The sequence below is a fragment of the Pelophylax lessonae genome (genome assembly GCF_965119305.1).
Source record: "Pelophylax lessonae genome assembly, chromosome: 3".
NCBI classification, from domain to species: domain Eukaryota; kingdom Metazoa; phylum Chordata; class Amphibia; order Anura; family Ranidae; genus Pelophylax; species Pelophylax lessonae.
This window is the reverse complement of record NC_138770.1, coordinates 402,816,497-402,835,047: the sequence shown is the minus strand read 5'-3', so window position 1 is coordinate 402,835,047 and position 18,551 is coordinate 402,816,497. Positions and strand designations below refer to the sequence as shown.

Here is an 18,551-nt window from a genome sequence, read left to right as displayed (position 1 = left end):
TCTCACTCTCTCATGCTGGTCACTGGAAGTTCATCATGGCACAGAACTCTCTGAGGATCTGGAAAAAAGAATTGTTGCTCTACATAAAGATGACCTAGGCTATAAGAAGATTGCCAAGACCCTGAAACTGAGTTGCTGCATGGTGGCCAAGACCATACAGCTGTTTAACAGGACAGGTTTCACCCAGAACAGGCCTCGCCATGGTCGACCAAAGTAATTAAGTGCATGTGCTCAGCGTCAAATCCAGGGATGGTCTTTGGGAAATAGACTTATGAGTGCTGCCACCATTGCTGCAGAAGTTGAAGGGGTGGGGGATCAGCCTGTCAGTGCTCAGACCATATGCCACACACTGCATCAAATTGGTCTGCATGGCTATCATACCAAATGGAAGCCTCTTCTAAAGATGATGCACAAAGCCCGCAAAAAGTTTGCTGAAGACAAGCAGACTAAGGACATGGACATTTCTGGAACCATGTCCTGTGGTCTGATGGAGACCAAGATAAACTTATTTGGTTCAGGTGGTGTCAAGCGTGTGTGGCGGCAACCGGGTGAGGAGTACAAAGACAAGTGTTTCTTGCCTACGGTCAAGCTTGGTGGTGGGAGTGTCATGGTCTGGGGCTGCATGAGTGCTGCCGGCACTGGGGTGCTACAGTTCATTGAGGGAACCATGAATACCAACATGCACTGTGACATACTGAAGCAGAGCATGATCCCCCTCCCTTCAGAGACTGGGCAGCAGGGCAGTATTCCAACATAGCCCCAAACACACCTCCAAGAGGACCACTGCCTTGATAAAGAAGCTGTGGGTGAAGGTGATGGACTGGCCAAGCATGTCTCCAGACCTAAACCCTATTTGAGCATCTGTGGGGCATCTTTAACAGGTGGAGGAGTGGAAGGTCTCGAACATCCTCCAGCTCCGTGATGTCGTCATGGAAGAGGACTCCAGTGGCAACCTATGAAGCTCTGGTGAACTCCATGCCTAAGAGGGATAAGGCAGTGCTGGAAAATAATGGTGGCCACACAAGATATTGACACTTTAGGCCCAATTTGGACATTTTCACTTAGGGGTTTACTCGCTATTGTTGGCAGCGGTTTAGACATTAATGGCTTTATATTGAGTTAATTTACACAACTGTATACTCACTACTTTACTACATTGTAGCAAAGTGAAATTTCTTCAGTGTTACAGGAAAAGATATAATATAGTTACAAAAATGTGAGGGGTGTACTCACTTTTGTGAGCTAAAAATATATATTTTTAGCAGAGACCGTAGAAAATGTCAGTCGTTGCAATATTTTTTGTCACACTGTATTTGCGCAGCGGTCTTTCAAAAGCAATTTCTGGGGAAAAAATACACTTCAATGACTACAAAAAAAATAAACAGTAAAGTTAGCCCAATTTTTTTGTATGATGTGAAAGGTGATGTTGCGCCGAGTATCGTGATCTTTATTTTAAACAAAAAAATAGTGATTCTCTTTTTATCCACAATCCGTGCAGCTCTAATTAACTTTCTAGCTGCTTTGTTTTTATCTTAGTCATAACAGCTCATCCACTTCTATGGCTAAACCTGGATGTAGAAGGGGATGCTGTATGTTTTTCTAGGCTTCTTGCACACGTATACTTTGCTTGGAGATGGGCTTTTCTTTTTAAAGTAAGCTCTGTGACTGACGGGTAGGTCATGTGGAACACACGAATAGATTTTTTTTTTTTTTTTTTCCTCGTTTAAATCCAGTGGGTTGAACCAAAAAAAACAATCTCTCATTAGTACAGCGATCTCCACTGAGCTGTTGTGTTCTGACAGGGGGACTGAGAGCTGAGACCCCTGAATTTTCACCATACTTGTCTGAGAGAAACTGGCTGATATACACATGGGTCCAATGTCGTTTTTTTTTTTTTTTTTTTTTTTTTTCCCTTGAACTGGCTGATGTCTCCCATCATTCGACTCATGTTTACTAGGCATTAGGGGCCATTCTGAAGACAATGTACTGGAAGTTATGGGGATATAGATAGCGAGTGCTAGGCTGAAATTCAGAGTATCTCAACAGGCAGAATGTGTCCTTTGTGTCAGATTGGATAATAAATGTTCATATATGACTGAAGCATAACTTACAGCGGTAATAAACCCAAAACCAAAAATGTAATATATTGCAGCTTACCAATCATTAGATGTGATGGCTGCATTTGTTTTCCCTTGGTGATCTGGCCAGTAACACACCTTCTGTATTCTACAGACACCACTCCGGATGGATGAATGAATACGGGGGGGGGGGGCGCAGTTTTGGACAGCAGCATTGGCAGTCTGGGGGCGGGGGGGGGGGGGGGGTGTTAGGACTAGCAGATTTAAATACTGTAACAAACTAAAACCGAACATCCGCTAATACTTTTGTAAGCAGTTACAGCAAACAGGTATTTCATTTTTGGATAAAGGTTTTACATAAGTTGATCATTTTAAGGCACTGCTGTCAGTGTTAGATGGTCTGATTTATCCCTGTAATTGCAAGAGAGCTTCTGTTGAAGATGTCACCAGATGAAAATAGAAGAAAGCGCCTTAGAACCCATGCACATAGGGCGTTTTTGCAGCTGCTGTTAGGAGCATCAGACACTTTTTTTTTAAGCTGGAAAAAAAAAAAAAACGCCCCTCCATGTTGTTCTGTGGCCTCATGCACACACAGGCTGTTAGGAGCTCCAAGTGGCATAGGCGTTTTGAAGGTGCTAAAAAAACCCAGGGCCTGCGCGTTCTGAGGACTAACGTCAGAGCTGTAAAAACGAGTTGGGTACTGCTGGCTAAGGCTGGTACTGTGCTGTGGGTACTGCTGGATAGGCTGGTACTGTGCTGTGGGTACTGCTGGCTGGTACTGCTGGCTCAGGCTAGTACTGCTGGCTGGTACTGCTTGCTCAGGCTAGTACTGTGCTGTGAGTACTGCTGTGGGTCAGTGCTGTATCCTGGCCTAGGCCAACAAGGCCCGGGCCTAGGGCGGCACTTTGCAGAGGGCGCAGCAAAAAAAATATTTCATTATTTGTAAAATTACTATGGACTTCCTATTTATTATACAAGTGAAATAATCCCATAATTACTACAATCAGTGGCAGCAAACACAAGTCCAAATATCTTATAAGAGTAATCTTACTAATCCCGTGACATAAGGCTGTACTAATGGGCACTGATGGGGCTGCACTGGTGGCCGGCCACTGATGGGGCTGCACTGGTGGCCGGCCACTGATGGGGCTGCACTGGTGGCCGGCCACTGATGGGGCTGCACTGGTGGCCGGCCACTGATGGGGCTGCACTGGTGGCCGGCCACTGATGGGGCTGCACTGGTGGCCGGCCACTGATGAGGCCACACTGATATGCTGCACTGATGGGCAGTAAAGAGGGGGCACTGATAAGGCTACACTGATGAGGCTGAACTTATGGGAACTGATGAAACTATGCTGAAGGGCACTGATAGACTGTGGTTATGGTCTGTGGTTTACAGATGACAGGGTGGGTCATAAACCGGAAGGGGTGTGGCCTTTACAGGAAGGGGTGGTCATATTTAAATTAGGGGGTGCACAAATTTAGTCAGACCTAGGGCAGCACAAAACCTAAATACACCACTGCTGTGGGTACTGCTGGCTGGTACTGCTGTGGATACTGCTGGATCAGGCTGGTACTGCTTGCTGGTACTGTGCTGTGGATACTGCTGGTACTGTGCTGTGGATACTGCTGGCTCAGGCCGGTACTGCTGGCCCAGGCTGGTACTGCTGTGGGTACCTCTGTGGGTGCTGCTGGTACTGCTGTGGGTAGTGCTGGCTCAGGCTGGTACTGCTGTGGGTACTGTTATGGGAACTGCTTCCTCTGGCTGGTACTGCTATGTGGTAATGCTGTGGGTACTGCTGGCTCTGGCTGGTACTGCTAGGTGGTAATGCTGTGGGTACTGCTTGCTCAGGATGGTACTGCTGGGTGGTAATGCTCTGGGTACTGCTGGCTCAGTTTGGTACTGCTGGGTGGTCATGCTCAGGCTGGTACTGCTGGAGGGTAATGCTCTAGGTACTGCTGGCTCAGGATGGTACTGCTGGCTCAGGATGGTACTGCAGGGTGGTAATGCTCTGGGTACTGCTGGGTTGTAATGCTCTGGGTACTGCTGGCTCAGGCTGGTACTGCTGGGTGGTAATGCTCTTGGTACTGCTGGCTCAGGTTGGTACTGCTGGGTGGTAATGCTCTGGGTACTGGTGTGTGTGTGTGTGTGTGTGTGCTTCTGGCGGGAAATGCTTACCAGAGAAGAGCTGCGCCACGCTGAACGAAGCCGATGCTTCCTGTCTTCCTGTCTCAGGCTGTCTCTTCACAGGCAGGCGGAGTGCATTTGATATCACTCCGCCTGTGACTTACACTGTCAGGACAGAGCCGGAACTATAAAGGAAACATCAGCTCTGTTCTGACAGCTCCACTGGCATACGGCTCAGCGGCACGGGGGGGGGGGTTGAAATGATTTGACGGGCCGCAGGTTCCCCACCCCTGAACAAGGGGGTCCCCCAGATCCCGGACCTCCTCCCTATGTGAATTGTACCCCTACCCATTCACCCCATAAAAGGCAGTGTATGTAAATGATGGGAGACATTTTGAGAATTTTATTAAAAATCTTCATCCGGTCTTCTCCGCTCTGGTCTTCAGCTGTGTTTACAGCAGCTGACCGTTCTTCTCTCAGCGGGGAACGATCGCGGTTGTTGGATGGCAATCGGAGCCGCCTGCTGCCAAGTGGGGGCGGGAGCGCGCTTACCCCCTAGCTGCAGGCGCGCGACCGACGTAGGTACCGCGACCGACGCAGCCACTATAACTGCGGTGGGCGGTCCTTAAGTGGTTAAGGGGCTGAATTCTGGCCAGTGGGAGTAGAAAATATCTTGAGGACAATAGTTCCCTAATGTTGATGACTAGTGCCCCCAAGGTTGGTGTCAGCTGGATGACTAGTGCCCCCAAGGTTGATGTCAGCTGGATGACTAGTGCCCCCAAGGTTGGTGTCAGCTGGATGACTAGTGCCCCCAAGGTTGGTGTCAGCGGGAGGACTAGTGCCCCCAAGGTTGGTGTCAGCGGGAGGACTAGTGCCCCCAAGGTTGGTGTCAGCGGGAGGACTAGTGCCCCCAAGGTTGGTGTCAGCGGGAGGACTAGTTCCCCCAAGGTTGGTGTCAGCGGGAGAAATAGTGCCTCTAACGGTGTCAGCGGGGAGGCATAGTGCCCCCTCATTGGTGTCAGTGGGGAAAATAGTGCTTTTTATTGGAGGGAAGTATAGTGCCTCAAGGGCTGGATAGAGATAAGCAAAGGGCCACAATTTAGAGACCACTGCTCTATAGTATGTTCCTTTGCGTCTCAACCACTTGCTATGAAGGTTGTGTGGGTAAGTGGAGGAACTATCCTAGCACTGAAAGTAATTTAGACAATCTGAGAGAAGGCAAAGGAATCTCAGGAGAGGGTGAATGTTATGCTTAGGGATTCAACTCCTAATTTTTTTTTTTTTTTGGGGGGGGGGGATTGTTAGTTTTTTCTAGCAAGTTCAAATTCACATTGAAAGTGAATTAAAGCTTTTTAAAAAGAAAAAACGCTGCAAATTTAAATTACTTGAGTTTTTGTGCTTTTACCTGCAATTTTTTTTATGCTGGTGACTAGGTCTCTTTAAAAATCACTGCAATGAAAAGAATAAATACTAAAATACTAACCTGTCACACAACCAGGCTCTGCTTTTTGAAGAGCTAATGGCACTTTTCCACTGCAAGGCTCTACTCGGCCCTGCTTGGCCCGGTTTGCTTTTCCACTGCTGGTACCACATGGTACGGTGTTGGAACGGTTCGGTAAGGTATGGTTTGCTTTTCCACTAAAGTAGTACTAAAGTTAAGTGGGTGGGATAACAACGGGGTGGGTGGGATTCTCTGACCAATCAGTGGCTAGTAGTGACTGCATGCAAAGGATTGTGGGATATGGTACCGGGTATGGTACCTCTTGGAACCACAATCGAGTAGGTACTGTTTTTGAGAGCCGTACCGTTCGGTTCCATGCAGTGGAAAAGCGCCACCGTACCGAACCGTTCCTACACCCCATACCATGCGGTACCAGCAGTGGAAAAGCACAAAAGCGAGCCGAACCATTCGGTTCCATGCAGTGGAAAAGCGCCATAAGATTGCTGAAAAATCTTCAGCAACTGACGCATTTCTAGTAGATTCCTGATGCCATCTGTGCTCTGTGGCTTCTTCTGCTGGTCCTTATGTCCTTACAGGACAGTGTAAAGATTGGGAGCTGGTGGGGGATACCACAACACACAATGAAGGACCAGGTATCATCAATAAACGTGCCTCTTCAAGGGAGTAAAAATCTGTAGCAGTACATGTAGGTGTGTATTTTTATTTTTTTAACTTAAGGATGACGTTTTCAGAAACCTTTTTGCTTGGCCTAGTATGAACACAGCACAAGTTCTCTTAACATTTCACCAACTTTCAGTGAATAAAAACAAGGCTTCTTTAATGACCCACTTTTATTGAAGTTAACAGCGTTCTTATTGCCATGCTGTCCATGTAGTAAAGGATGAATAACTTTATTGGAATCTAGTGGCTGTTTCTGTGTGCCAAGTGAAAACTTATTTCTTTGTCTCCTTTCATTTTGTCCTGCTTGTGGGATTGATGGGGCCCTAAAAGGGTAGGTTTTTAGATTGTACAATGCAAGTGCTGATCACAGCAGAGGATATCTGTACTTGTGCATGTTTTTCAAGATTGGTTTTTGTTGTGTTCTAGATCTATATGCATTACCAGCTTTGCTGATATTTTTGTTATATTGTACATTAAAGCTGTAAACAATTACATAAACTAACCTGGAGGTCTGGAAATCAGCCTTGATTTCCAGACTATCAGAAATCTGCCAACGGTAAGGAAATATGTGGGCTGTCATTACTGAACTTTCTTTCCTAAAATGTTAGTTGCCTGGTTGTCTTACTGATCCAAAGGCCTAACTAGCCCAAGTATGCAGCTCAGCAGTTCTGGCTCCTTTAGCCTTTATGTATCCGGGGTATTAAATTCAAGTTCAAGGAGGTTTAGTCACTAAACTTTTCTTTCAGCTCAAATTTGTGCAATGACTCAAAATTTGTAGTCCCTGTAGGTCTATGAAAAAGCAATTTCCGTAGCTTTTCAACATTTTTTTTATTCTCCAATTTCATTTATGACATTCTTACATCAGTTGTCCTCTTCAGAGTGCCCCCTTACATCAGGTGTCCCCATTAGAGTGCCCCTTTCCATCATATTTGCCCACCCGAGTGCACCTATAAATCCCATGAAAGTGAATAGCATACCTACAGATGTCCAGTAGCTGGGTGGGAGAATGGGAGGAGCTGCGGGGGGCAGGAGGAGCTAATGAAACTTGCTACTGGGGGCGGGGTACACTTGCTCGGACACTGACTCTTGATGACTGCTGAGCAGAAGAGATCGGGCACAGCAGACTGGTGGGCTAATGGTCCAGACACGAGCATCGCTTGGCCGGTGTACCCCCACAGCAAGCGAGCCGAGCTGCAGCGCCATGTATCCATTCAGACACGGAACTGTCGTTCGACCACGCTTCCTCTTTCTCCTGATTGGCTGAGTTTGAGAACAGCGGGAGCAAATGGCGATGCTGCTGTGTCTCAGCCAATCAGGAGAGGGAGTCCCAGATGGCTGGGGCACTCATCAACATCGCTGGATAGAGATGGGGCTCAGGTAAGTTTTAAGGGGACGGGGGGGGGGGGGGAGGCTGCTGCACACAGGATTTTTATCTTATTGCATAGAATGCATTATGATAAAACTTCTACCTTTTTACAATCAATTTAAACAGACTCCAAGGTAGTCTGGTTTAAACTGACACACTGCCCGTACACATGCATTGAGCTTCTGATCAGGTCCATCTGGAAAACTGACAGACTTAATCCAAATGCCCATGTGAAAGGGGACATAAACGGTTTTAGGGATGACAAATCCCTGAGGAGGTTGTAGCTTATATAAACCATAGTTATGTTGTAACAAATGGTATTAATGCATCATATAATGATGTCCATCTTCTTGTTTTCAAAGATGTCAAGTTATATACAATGTACTGGTCCTAATTACTCTTTAGGGCTCATTTATGCCAGATTGTTTAAAATGCAGTACAAATGTATATGCAGGAAATGTGAGCCTAGTATACGCTAACTGCATGCTTCATTTTTCTGCACCAGAATGCACTACAAACGCATCATGAATGCATGCAAACCTATCTAAATGCAACTTACTAAAGAAAATAAATCGTAATAAATGAAAACCTTATTTAAAAAAAAAAAAACTTACTGAAAATGCAAGCAAACACTCATGCAAGAACACACCATGAATGCAGCTCTTAGGGTTTCTGGCATCTAACACAATTCAAGTGTAATTTTAGAATAAAATATTAATGGGTTTCTAGGTCTTCAGTAGGGTTGTGCCGGTATCTGTGCCGATACTAAGCATTTGAGAAGGAGTGTAGTGGGATTCCTGTCTGAATCACAGGTGGTTTCCAGCACCGCTTCTGTGTGCATCCAGGCTTGTCATAGTGACTTCAGCCTGGGTTAACACAGGAGTAGTGCGGGAAACTGCATGTGGTTTGAACAGGAATCGCACTGCATTCCTGCTCAAATTGCATGCGATTCTTTACAGTGCAGTTTGAGCCCATTCATTCTGTATGTGCTCAAATTGCACTGCAAACATATCAGTAATTGGTATCAGCGAGTACTTGACCACAAGTATTGGTATCTGTACTCGCTAGTACAAAATGGCTATCTCTGCATCCCTTGCCTTCAGCAGTTCTAGGCATGTAAAAATAACTACAAAGAAAAAATAATACATTGGGAGCAGTGTGTGGCCATTCCGTTTAGTTCAAAATCAGAAATGCACTCAAATTGCTTTTTTTTTCATTGGGATCATTACAGATAAAATCTACACTAAGGTTTCTAAACCAGGGTTCCTCCAGAGGTTGCTAGGGGTTTGCTGAGCAATGAGCAATTTCTGCCTCTCAGATATGTTCCCACTGACACTATTGATCTTTCTAGCGATCACAAATGTAGGGAGGGTTCTTCCCACTGACCACCACACTAAGATATCATGAGTTGTAGATATAGTAATTATTAGCAGGGGTTCCCGGAGGTTGGAAAGTTATTTCAAGGGTTCCTCTGTATTGAAAAGGTTGAGAGAGGCAGATCTACACAATTGGAAGCCAGAGAATAAGGTGCATATACTGAAACAGAGCCTGTGTGGCAAAGGTTACATGAGAGAATAGATACAGTATCATTTCAAGAATCTTTGGACAGTATCTTGCCTAAAATGAAACGTTTGTTGCAAGGTATGCAATTTTACTTGTAGCTCAGTGCATGATTCCAAGGAAAGCAGTTAGCAGTGAGCCAATTACAAAAACAATTTCACGGTGAATTCTTTGTACATAATATTGTAAGGAAGCAACATTTTAAGCTCTACTCCAGGAAAAAACATGAACTCTTTCTAATCCCCTCCCTCCCACCCATCCGTCCTGCATGTTTTTTGTTTTCCGTACCTGGTGAAGCAAATTCTACTCACCTTAGTCCACCGCTTAGATCTTTTGCTGAAGCCATTTTGGGGGACAGCTAACCCAGCGCTGTGGTTGGGCCCAGGCTAGCCAGTTCCCCCCAGTCCCTTTGTGCTGACGTCGCTCCTCTTCTGGATCCTGGAAGGGCCTCCACCGCTGGAAATTCCAAAGAAAGTGTCTGTGTCACACAGGCAATAATGTGAACACACAAAGAAGGACCCCATCGAAAGTAAGAAACAAGAGGAGAGCAGACTCGGTACTGGAGTGTCACATTAGTAGGTAAGTAAAAAGGGCATGCCAGCCATTAGAGGGTGGGAGGGAGCTAATAATATTAGCCTGGCTTTATTTGCAGCTGAAGAATATGGTGTAAAGGTATTTTTATTATTAAATTTCACTTGAGCAATTATACATAGCCTATACACATTTATAAGTTGAGCGTTCTTTACATGTACCTGACCTGAAATAATGGAAAAAAAGACACTGGGCTAATAAAAACACCTAAAGGTGCCTGCTTATTTTCTTCCCTGGTGGCTCCCAGAGTGCTTTCCATTTGACTTGCGCTCTTTCCTCCCTTGGTCCACTGTTGTTCCAACACTATGATCTGACCCTATGATTGCCTCCCTGACCAATAGGCAGGAGGGGAGGGGGTTTTGAGCACCATCTTTATTGTGGTAAGCTGTAGATGATACCGTCCTCTTGCTGTAATTTTACTGTCTCCCTTCAGATTCTCCTGAATACCTAAATTCACTAAAATTATAAATTCTGAATAGGAGGGCTAACGGTCCTCTCACTTCCTTTTCTGTAGAACATCTGACACCTGGTAAGGACTGGTCGGTGTGAGGGATTGTTGTAGGCATTTTGATAAGAGTACAAAGGCAATACTGAACCTTTAATTCTATCACGTTACTACTATGTTTTTATGCACGGGTAACAATTGCATAATAGTGAATTACTTTTAATGTTAACCAACTTAAATGCTGTCATATCTCACTAGTGTGTGAACCAGATTACCATTCAAGCATTTTTTTTTTTTTTACCCTATCACTTATGCTGTTATTACATTAAAGTAAGTTAACCTCTTTTTAGGTGACATTGGAAACTACTACTATGGACAAGGACACCCTATGAAGCCTCATAGAATACGAATGACCCACAACTTACTTTTGAACTATGGACTGTACAGAAAGATGGAAATATATGTGAGTCAGTTTCTACGTTTTTTTTAAGCATTTTTTTTTTCTTCGTTTCATTATTGGTTGTAAAATTTTCAGTTTCTAGGTTTCCATGTCCCCCAATCACCTATTAACTGACAATGGAGCTGCCCATGACCTCCATAACCGGTGTCAGGATGACAAGTGGTAGGAGATCAGCCAACTTCCACTTGATGATCTCCCCTCTTCTATAAAATTTAAGTGAAAATGAAAAGAATAAAGTAAATAAAAAGGCCCAAAAGATGTTTTAAAAGCAGCCCACCTTGACTCGTGCCTATGTGAATTCAAGTGTGAGGCTTGATCTTGTACTTAAACCATAATTTGGAAACACCTTATGGGTATCGCTGTGCACACCAGAGCAAGGGCCCATGCACACTGGCTTAAAAAAAACGGCAATAGTTATGGCAGAAAAAAAAAAACTAAATGTGAGCATTTTTGTTCTAGCATTTAGCATTTTTTCCCTGCAAGAAACCCATTCTCAAAAATGCAAAACAGAAGGGTTTTTTTTTCCTGTGTCTCAACGCTGTGCTTAACCACTTCCCATCTGCGCTATAGCCGAGAGACAGCTACAGCACGCGCTTACTTTTACTCACAGTTTAATGCTGCATCTCAGTGCGACTTCAGGTGTGACTTGGAAGACATCTGTGCGACTTGATTCACAATTGTCTATGCAAGTCGCACCTGAACTTGCAAAAAGTAGTGCAGAAACTACTTTCATAATCGGTGCAACTCCGATGGAGTCGGAGTTGCACCAATTTGACCCCTTCCATTGCAGACAATAGGGTGCAGCATGTCATGCAATTGGAACATAGCTGGCAGGGTGTTCTACAGATTCAGAGCAGTGGTCCCCCAGAGGGGGAGTTGTGTAGTTGAAGGCACTGAGGGGCGTGCCCACTATGTTCGGTGAAGATTGGCCTATTGGCCCTTCTACATGAACTGGTGAGTGTCTCTGGGCTATGTGGAGCTGGTGGAAGTCTTCCTCTGAGTGTCTCTGGACTTGGAATGTTTGCATAGCTGTTTATTTATACAGAGTGCTCATCGCAGTAGTAATGTTCATAAGGGGCGGGCCCACACTGGGCATGCAAGATGATGTCATTGCATGCATTTTGCATATGTACAGGCACCATTTTCCAGTTCCCTTGGGCAGACCGCTTGCGTTCCAGCTTCATACAGGCAGCCAATCTGTTATCAGAATACAGCGTCTGCACAGCAAGTATTGGGGACGTTTGGAGTTGTCGGCCACTTCAATGTTTGGCTTGTGCCATCACTTCCCCCAGCTCTGTGGCCTCTGTGAAGTTTACAGGCCTACAGACCCTCAGCATGCTTAGGTCACACACAAGCAGGGAGGTGGGTGAAGACAAGGTGGGGCTTCCATATTCCTATTATCAGGTAGGGAGGACCCCCTACAGAGTTTGCCCTGCAATGGCTTTCAGAAGGTTTGGATTAGCTCTGAATCCCTGATTGAGATCATGGTATTTCCACTGTTTTAGGGGAATAATCCCCCACTTCTTTTTATCAAGGGAGGAATTTTCTGAAGCCATATCTGGGCTGAATGATTGGCTCTCTGGTTTTCACTGTCTTGTGCGCAAACAAAAAAGGAAAATACGGACATTTCCCTTTTCTTCTGCCCTTTTCAGGGAGGATGAGGAAGAAGCTTTTGAAGGAATCCTCTGTGGACAAGTCCACCAGGGAGGAATCCCTAGGTCCAGGGCTGTCTCAGACAGAGAAGACCACAGTAGACCTCCTGGTGGATGTGGTGCGCTCTAGCTTGAAAGTGCTGCTGCTGGAATCCCCTGTTTAAAGTCACTGGTTTTGGATCCTGTAGGCTGCCAGAAAATCCCAAGTCCTTTTCAGAGCATGACCACTTGCAAAAAGTGATTAATGCTAGTTTGGTTTGCACAGAAAAGGTGTTTTTACTGCCAAAGAATTTTCCTCACCTGTACTCCATGTAGGAGGAATTCCTCCTTGGGTTCTCCAGCTGTTGTGTTGGCAATTTCCTACTTGAATAAGACACGAAGTGTCGGTTCACACTAGGTCGCTCCGACTTCGGGGGCGACCTGTGAAGTCGCGTGCACCGCGACTTCGGCGCGACTTGCACGGACTTCACATAATGGAAGTCAATGCAAGTCGCTCCGATGTCACCCGAAGTAGTACAGGAACTATTTTCTAAGTCGGAGCGACTTGAGTCGCTCCTATTAGAACGGTTCCCGTAGCACAGAATGGACCACAACTTGTCAGGCTGACCAGTCGCCTGACAAGTCGCGGTAGTGTGAACTGGGACTAAGGGGTTTATTTACTAAAACTGGAGAGTGCAAAATCTGCTGCAGCTGTGCATAGTAGCCAATCCGCTTCTAACTTCAGCTTGTTCAATTAAGCTTTGACAATAAAACCTGAAAGCTGATTGATTCCTATGCAAAGCTGCACCAGATTGTGCACTCTCGAGTTTTAGTAAATCAACCCCTGAACGTCCCAGGGGATTAGGCCCTGGACTTCAAAGTGATTGTAAACAATCACCTTGAAAAACAGCCCATTCAGTTTAAAGCAGAGTTCCAGACGTTTTCGTGTTTATTAAAAGTCAGCAGCTGCAAAAAGTTTAGCTGCTGACTTTAATAAACACACACTCGCCTGTCCCACGATCCAGCGATGTGGCCACCTGAAGCCTTGGTTCTCTCCCCAGCGCCGACTAGTGTGGCTTCACAGCTGGGTGCGCATTCGCACGAGGTGTGTCGGGAATGGCCAGGCAATCTTCAGGCAATCAACCTGGGACATATCCCAGAAGATTGCAGGGAGGGAGAGAAGAGAACTTCCACTTGAGCCACCTAAGCGGCCCGAGCAGAAGTAGGTGCGGGTACCTGTCAAATCTAGGTACCCCCCCCCTCCAAAAAAAATAAAAAATGACACGCCCAATGTGGCATGTCGGGGTCAGGAGCACTTGAAGCAGAAGTTCCACTTTTGGGTGGAACTCCGCTTTAAAATTATAATATAATAGAATCAAAAGGCAACACATTTGTGCATAGATATAAAAAAGCATTATAAATACTCTCCTCCTTTCCCCCCCCCCCCTTTTTTGTAAGCGATCAATCACATTCCTTCATATTCCTTCTCTCAGCTACAAGCCCCTAAAGTCTGGCTAAAGCATTTAATTCTTTCCATCAGACCCGGAGGATCCTGCCATTTGGCAGCTTCTGAAGGTTTTTCTGAGCTGCTCGAGTTTATTGGTAGATGCCTCGGAAAATTCTATATGGCAAATTTCAAGAGTGGGCACCATGTCTACACTTGAGAAGGGTAATATGGCTTAAGTGTTGGTTGGAGCAACATCTTTGAAAAAGAGAGCCAATCGAGAGGCTGCTTTTTAAGGCAAACACTTGTCCTTGGATGCCTTCATACTGAGGGTAAAAGCATGCTCTTACTCTAAAACAGGAATTCCCAAACTACAGCCCTCCAGTTGTTCAGGAACTACAATTCCCATCATGCCTAGTCATGTATGTGAATGTCAGTTTTACTCATTGGATGTGTAGCTCTGCAACAGCTGCGGGCTATAGTTTGGGAATCCCCGCTGTTAAAGAAGTTGTCGAAGATGATGGGGCATAAACTGGTGACCGCTTTGGAGTCCAAGAGTAAAAGCTTGCTCTTACTCTTAAAAAAAAAAAAAAAAAAAAGTAGATGAAAGGTCAGAAATCAGTGACACCTTTGGTATCCTAGAAGAGTTCATAGACGATTGTGCTTGTTGTGTGGTGACCAGAACTTACAAGCTAGAATGTTTCTGTTTCTCCTACCTCAACACTTTATGCGCTCAGGAGTATTTTCATATCCACAAAAAAGCTGTTTTCTTGTTGCCTGGGGAAAAACTTCTGTTCCAAAGAGTCCTCACACCTGTGTAAAGAGGATAGGTTTCACAGCTTCTTTTCTAACCTGTTTATGGTACCCAAGCCAAACAGAGATTTCCAGCCAATTCTAGGTCTCGAAGGTCTCCACATGTTCTTGAAAGTACAGGAGTCTAGAATGAAGTTCACCCAATTGATTGCTTTGATTCATCGGGGGCTTTCTGGCGTCAGTGGATATCAAGTGTGCCTATCTACACATCCCGATTTTCTGGCCTCGCCAAATATTTATAAATTTGTGGCTTTTGCTTTTTTGACCTCTCAGCAGCCCTGAGTAATCACCACAGTGTTTTGTGGTTGTTAAGGACCCCGGGTATCCACATTGGGGGTACCTTTTTTTGACCTGCTTCTCAGAAATCAATCAGCTCAGAAACTGACATCAAATATCCAGGAGACAGTCAAAGTCTTGGAGAGGTTTGGCTGGGTGCTGAGCCTTTAGAAGTCAGCCTTTGCTCCGATATAGTGTCTGGAGTATTTAAACTTAATCCCTAATACGGCACAGGTGAAGGTACTGCCTACACAGCAAAAAGGCTGGTTTCTTTAATCTCAGGTGGAGTCCCTGAGGTGGTTGGAAAGTTGCGTGATTTGGCCCTGCATAAGTGTGCTGGGGAAGGTGATGGTAGGTGCCCTTGACGCGGTCCCCTATGCCCAGTTTCAGCCAAGATCTCTGCAGCTCAGTATCTAGTAAGTATGGGACAAATGGCAGGCATCCTTGGATTTGCTTATGCATTTGACTCCCAAGAGCAGTTCTGGAAAGGTTAATATTGAGGTGGCAAGATGGCTGCTTAGAACAAAATGGCTTCCTTTTATAGAAATATTAATCTGAGCTTGTTTCTTTATTGTTCATGCACACTGGCATATGGCATAAATAGTTCTGATGACTACTGGAACATATGATTTATATTTGGAGAACCTATGGCAAGGCAAGTTCCTGGAAACCCAACCAGATGGCTGTCTGGTGAACATCCTTCGATGGTGACTTTTCAATGAACTGCAATCTCTAGACGATTAACTCTAAGCTTGCTGTAGATCTTACTAACCTTTGATTGCTCAAACTATATCTTGACACAACCTACCTGTGCATACGTCGTTTATTATATTTAATCTGAAGCGCCAAAAATTAAAGCAGATCAACTGACTCCAACTTCTTGATTCTGTCTGGTCTCTATGTAGCTACATATTACCCTTGAATTTGGTATCACTGGCTAACAGGTGTCAGGTATCAGTACCTGAAGTGAAAGATTCCACGATAATATCTACGCAGATACTGGATTCCAGGAGCTTGTCAGACTGGGGAGGTGTTCTGGAGAACTTCTTTGTTCAGAGGAGCAGAGGTTGCAGATCAGCAACCTGGAACTCTCTCCTACATTGGTCTACCCACCTTCGGGGTGGACAGTGCCACAGCTGTTGCATGCATCAACCATCTAGGAGGGACAGGGAGTTATGCCGCTCACACAGAAGTGGACCTGTTCTTGGCTTGGGTAGCCCGTTATGTTCAGACCCTCTGTCGCGCCCTTTCAAGGTGTGGAAATTTGGCAGGTAGACTTTCTTGGCCGATTGCAGGAAAAAGGTTGAGGGCATTCTGATCATTTGACCAAGTAGAATGTGATATGCGGACATCGCACACGAGCTGTGGACATCTGGCTTTGGGTGCCATCAAAGCACAATATCGGCCTTGGCCATTCTGTTTCAGAGACCTATCTTGTCTCATTCAATGGTGAAAAACCTTTTGTGCAGAGTGCTACATGTATTGTTCTGCCTGTAGGGGCAAAAGGTCTTGCAGGCGATTTTCTTTGTTTTTTCTTTTTTTTTTTTTTTTTTTTTTTTTTTTTGTGTGTCGTCTTCTCTTTTTCAGTTTTGGGCATATTTAGCCTTGTTTTCCTGTCTTCCCCCATTTTTCTTTACATCTCAGTATACAGAGATTCCTCTTCTTGTATGTGCCCATTGCTTGCTACAAAACTGATGCATAGCAGGGAGGGGTTATGTCTAAGCAGGGATTTTGGTTTGTTTTTTTTGTCCAGTATTGGTTTACCTGAAGGTGGCAGCATAACCCAAATAGTTAGGAAAATTAACTCCTCCATGTCCTATGATGTAGGCCAAAAAAAAGATTTTTTTTTTTTTTGAGTCTAGGAGCCAGCTAAAAAAGTTAGGAGCCAGCTTATTTGTTGAGCCCTGCCATAGGGAGTGATCCCCCATGCTCACCACAGAGGGCTCCCCGCTTTCACCATATGGGGGTTCTGCTGATCCCTGCGCTCGCCATGGAGGTTCTGCTGATCCCCGCTCTCACCAGTTCCAGTGCTCCCACCTACAGCATATGTTAGTACAGTTTTATTGGGGGGAATGACTGCAGCTGGGGCCCCATGAGCACTGTACTGTACACTGTCCGCCCAGACCTCTGTAATTCCATGGGGTGAATGGGCCCCTGCAGAGGACTGGAGAGATGAGCAGAGGGCTCAGCCCTGAATACATGCAGTACAAGGCAGAGCCTGAAGAAAGGAGCTCCCCACACTACATACACTGGGGGCTGGGCTATCCTCACCTCACACAGGATCTCCGCACTGAATGGCTACCCTTGTGTGTCTGTGTGCCTTTACTTCACTGTACCGGCAGATGCTGGCCGCTTCTCTTCGTTCTTTCCTCTAGGGTCTTCCCGATACCCCCTTTCTGCCTCTGCTTGCTGGAGTAATGGGCTGGAAGTCTGGCTCCGGAACCGAACAGCCTTGCTAGCTGCACCCAGAACTGAGGTTTGACAGAGCCCATCCAGAGAAAAAAAAAAGGGTGGGCAGCCTGCAATAAACGGGAGTAAGAGAATAAATTCTGCGTTTTTGGCCTTTGGATGGAGAGGTAATGGGCGTGACATTTATGGTGCTGGCATCCAATCGGCTGGGGGATAGCGGCTTTAGGAATTACTCGTGCCTGGTGCTAACAAGTGAATAGGCTGACAAAAGCCCAGGCGCCAGGAGGCAATTTCTAGTCGCAATTGCGACCTGGTGCCTGGGATTTGTTGAGCCCTACCTGTGTTAAACCACTCAATTCTAAATATCTTTTACTTAGAGAAGTATGCACTTCTGCACTCCTGTGACCCAGATTCAACTGACAGCTGGCTAAAGTCTTCTGTCTGCTGACATCACAGAGCCAGTCATCACATGTTAGACCAGCAGCTGTCTCAGCCTTTGTGTGCCGCTGAGACCCTGACCCAGCCTTTCATGCCCCTCCACAGCTTGGTGCTCCTGTGAGTGCTGGAGGGAAAGAACATAGAGCTGGTGACTGACAGTCACTGCTGTGTGTTTAAATCGTGCCTGAGAACTGGGTGATCAGCGGTCTTGGATTGCTCGGTTCTCGTTTTAGAGATGAGAGACAACTGGAGCATCGGACTGATGCTGAAGCCACATAGGGGAGTATGATCAAAGGAAAATGTACAGCCAAAGCTCCTTTAGCTGTACATCTCCTATCGGTCACAGGAGTGCAGTTCGTTCTGCACTCCTGTGACCAGTTTTCAGCAGAGAGTGGGCCAAAGTCCGATCTCAACTGACGTCACAGATGGTGGTCCAGGCACTGCGTCATCATGACCATGGAGTCGGGATCCAGCAGGTGCCTGGACTGACACCCTGCTCAGCCTCTCAGCGAACCGCTGAGAGCCTGAGCCGGCCGGTCCCCACCACTCTACAGTTCAGCGCTCCTATAAGCGAGGAGGGAGCAGCTCTCTCTCCTCGGGGAGCTGTCAGATCAGCGGTGTTCGATCGCTGGGTTCTCAGTGCAGAGGTGCTGGGGGACAAATGCTGCATCCACCTAGGTAAGTATACATGGGGGGGAAAAAAAAAACAAACCCCATACTTTTAATTGAGTTTTTTTTTTTTTTTTTTTTTTTTTAAATATATTTACTCTTTTAAGAAAAAAAAGTAAAC

At 45.7% G+C, this 18,551-nt stretch overlaps 1 protein-coding gene across 1 annotated transcript in view; it reads left to right on the top strand.

Moving 5' to 3' along the window:
* HDAC2 (histone deacetylase 2) overlaps positions 1–18,551 on the top strand; it is a 100,604-nt gene that overhangs the window by 23,489 nt on the left and 58,564 nt on the right. The window contains exon 2 of the mRNA XM_082249343.1: positions 10,641–10,753. Coding sequence (XP_082105469.1) covers positions 10,641–10,753 — 113 coding nt within the window. The remainder of the gene's footprint in view (positions 1–10,640; positions 10,754–18,551) is intronic.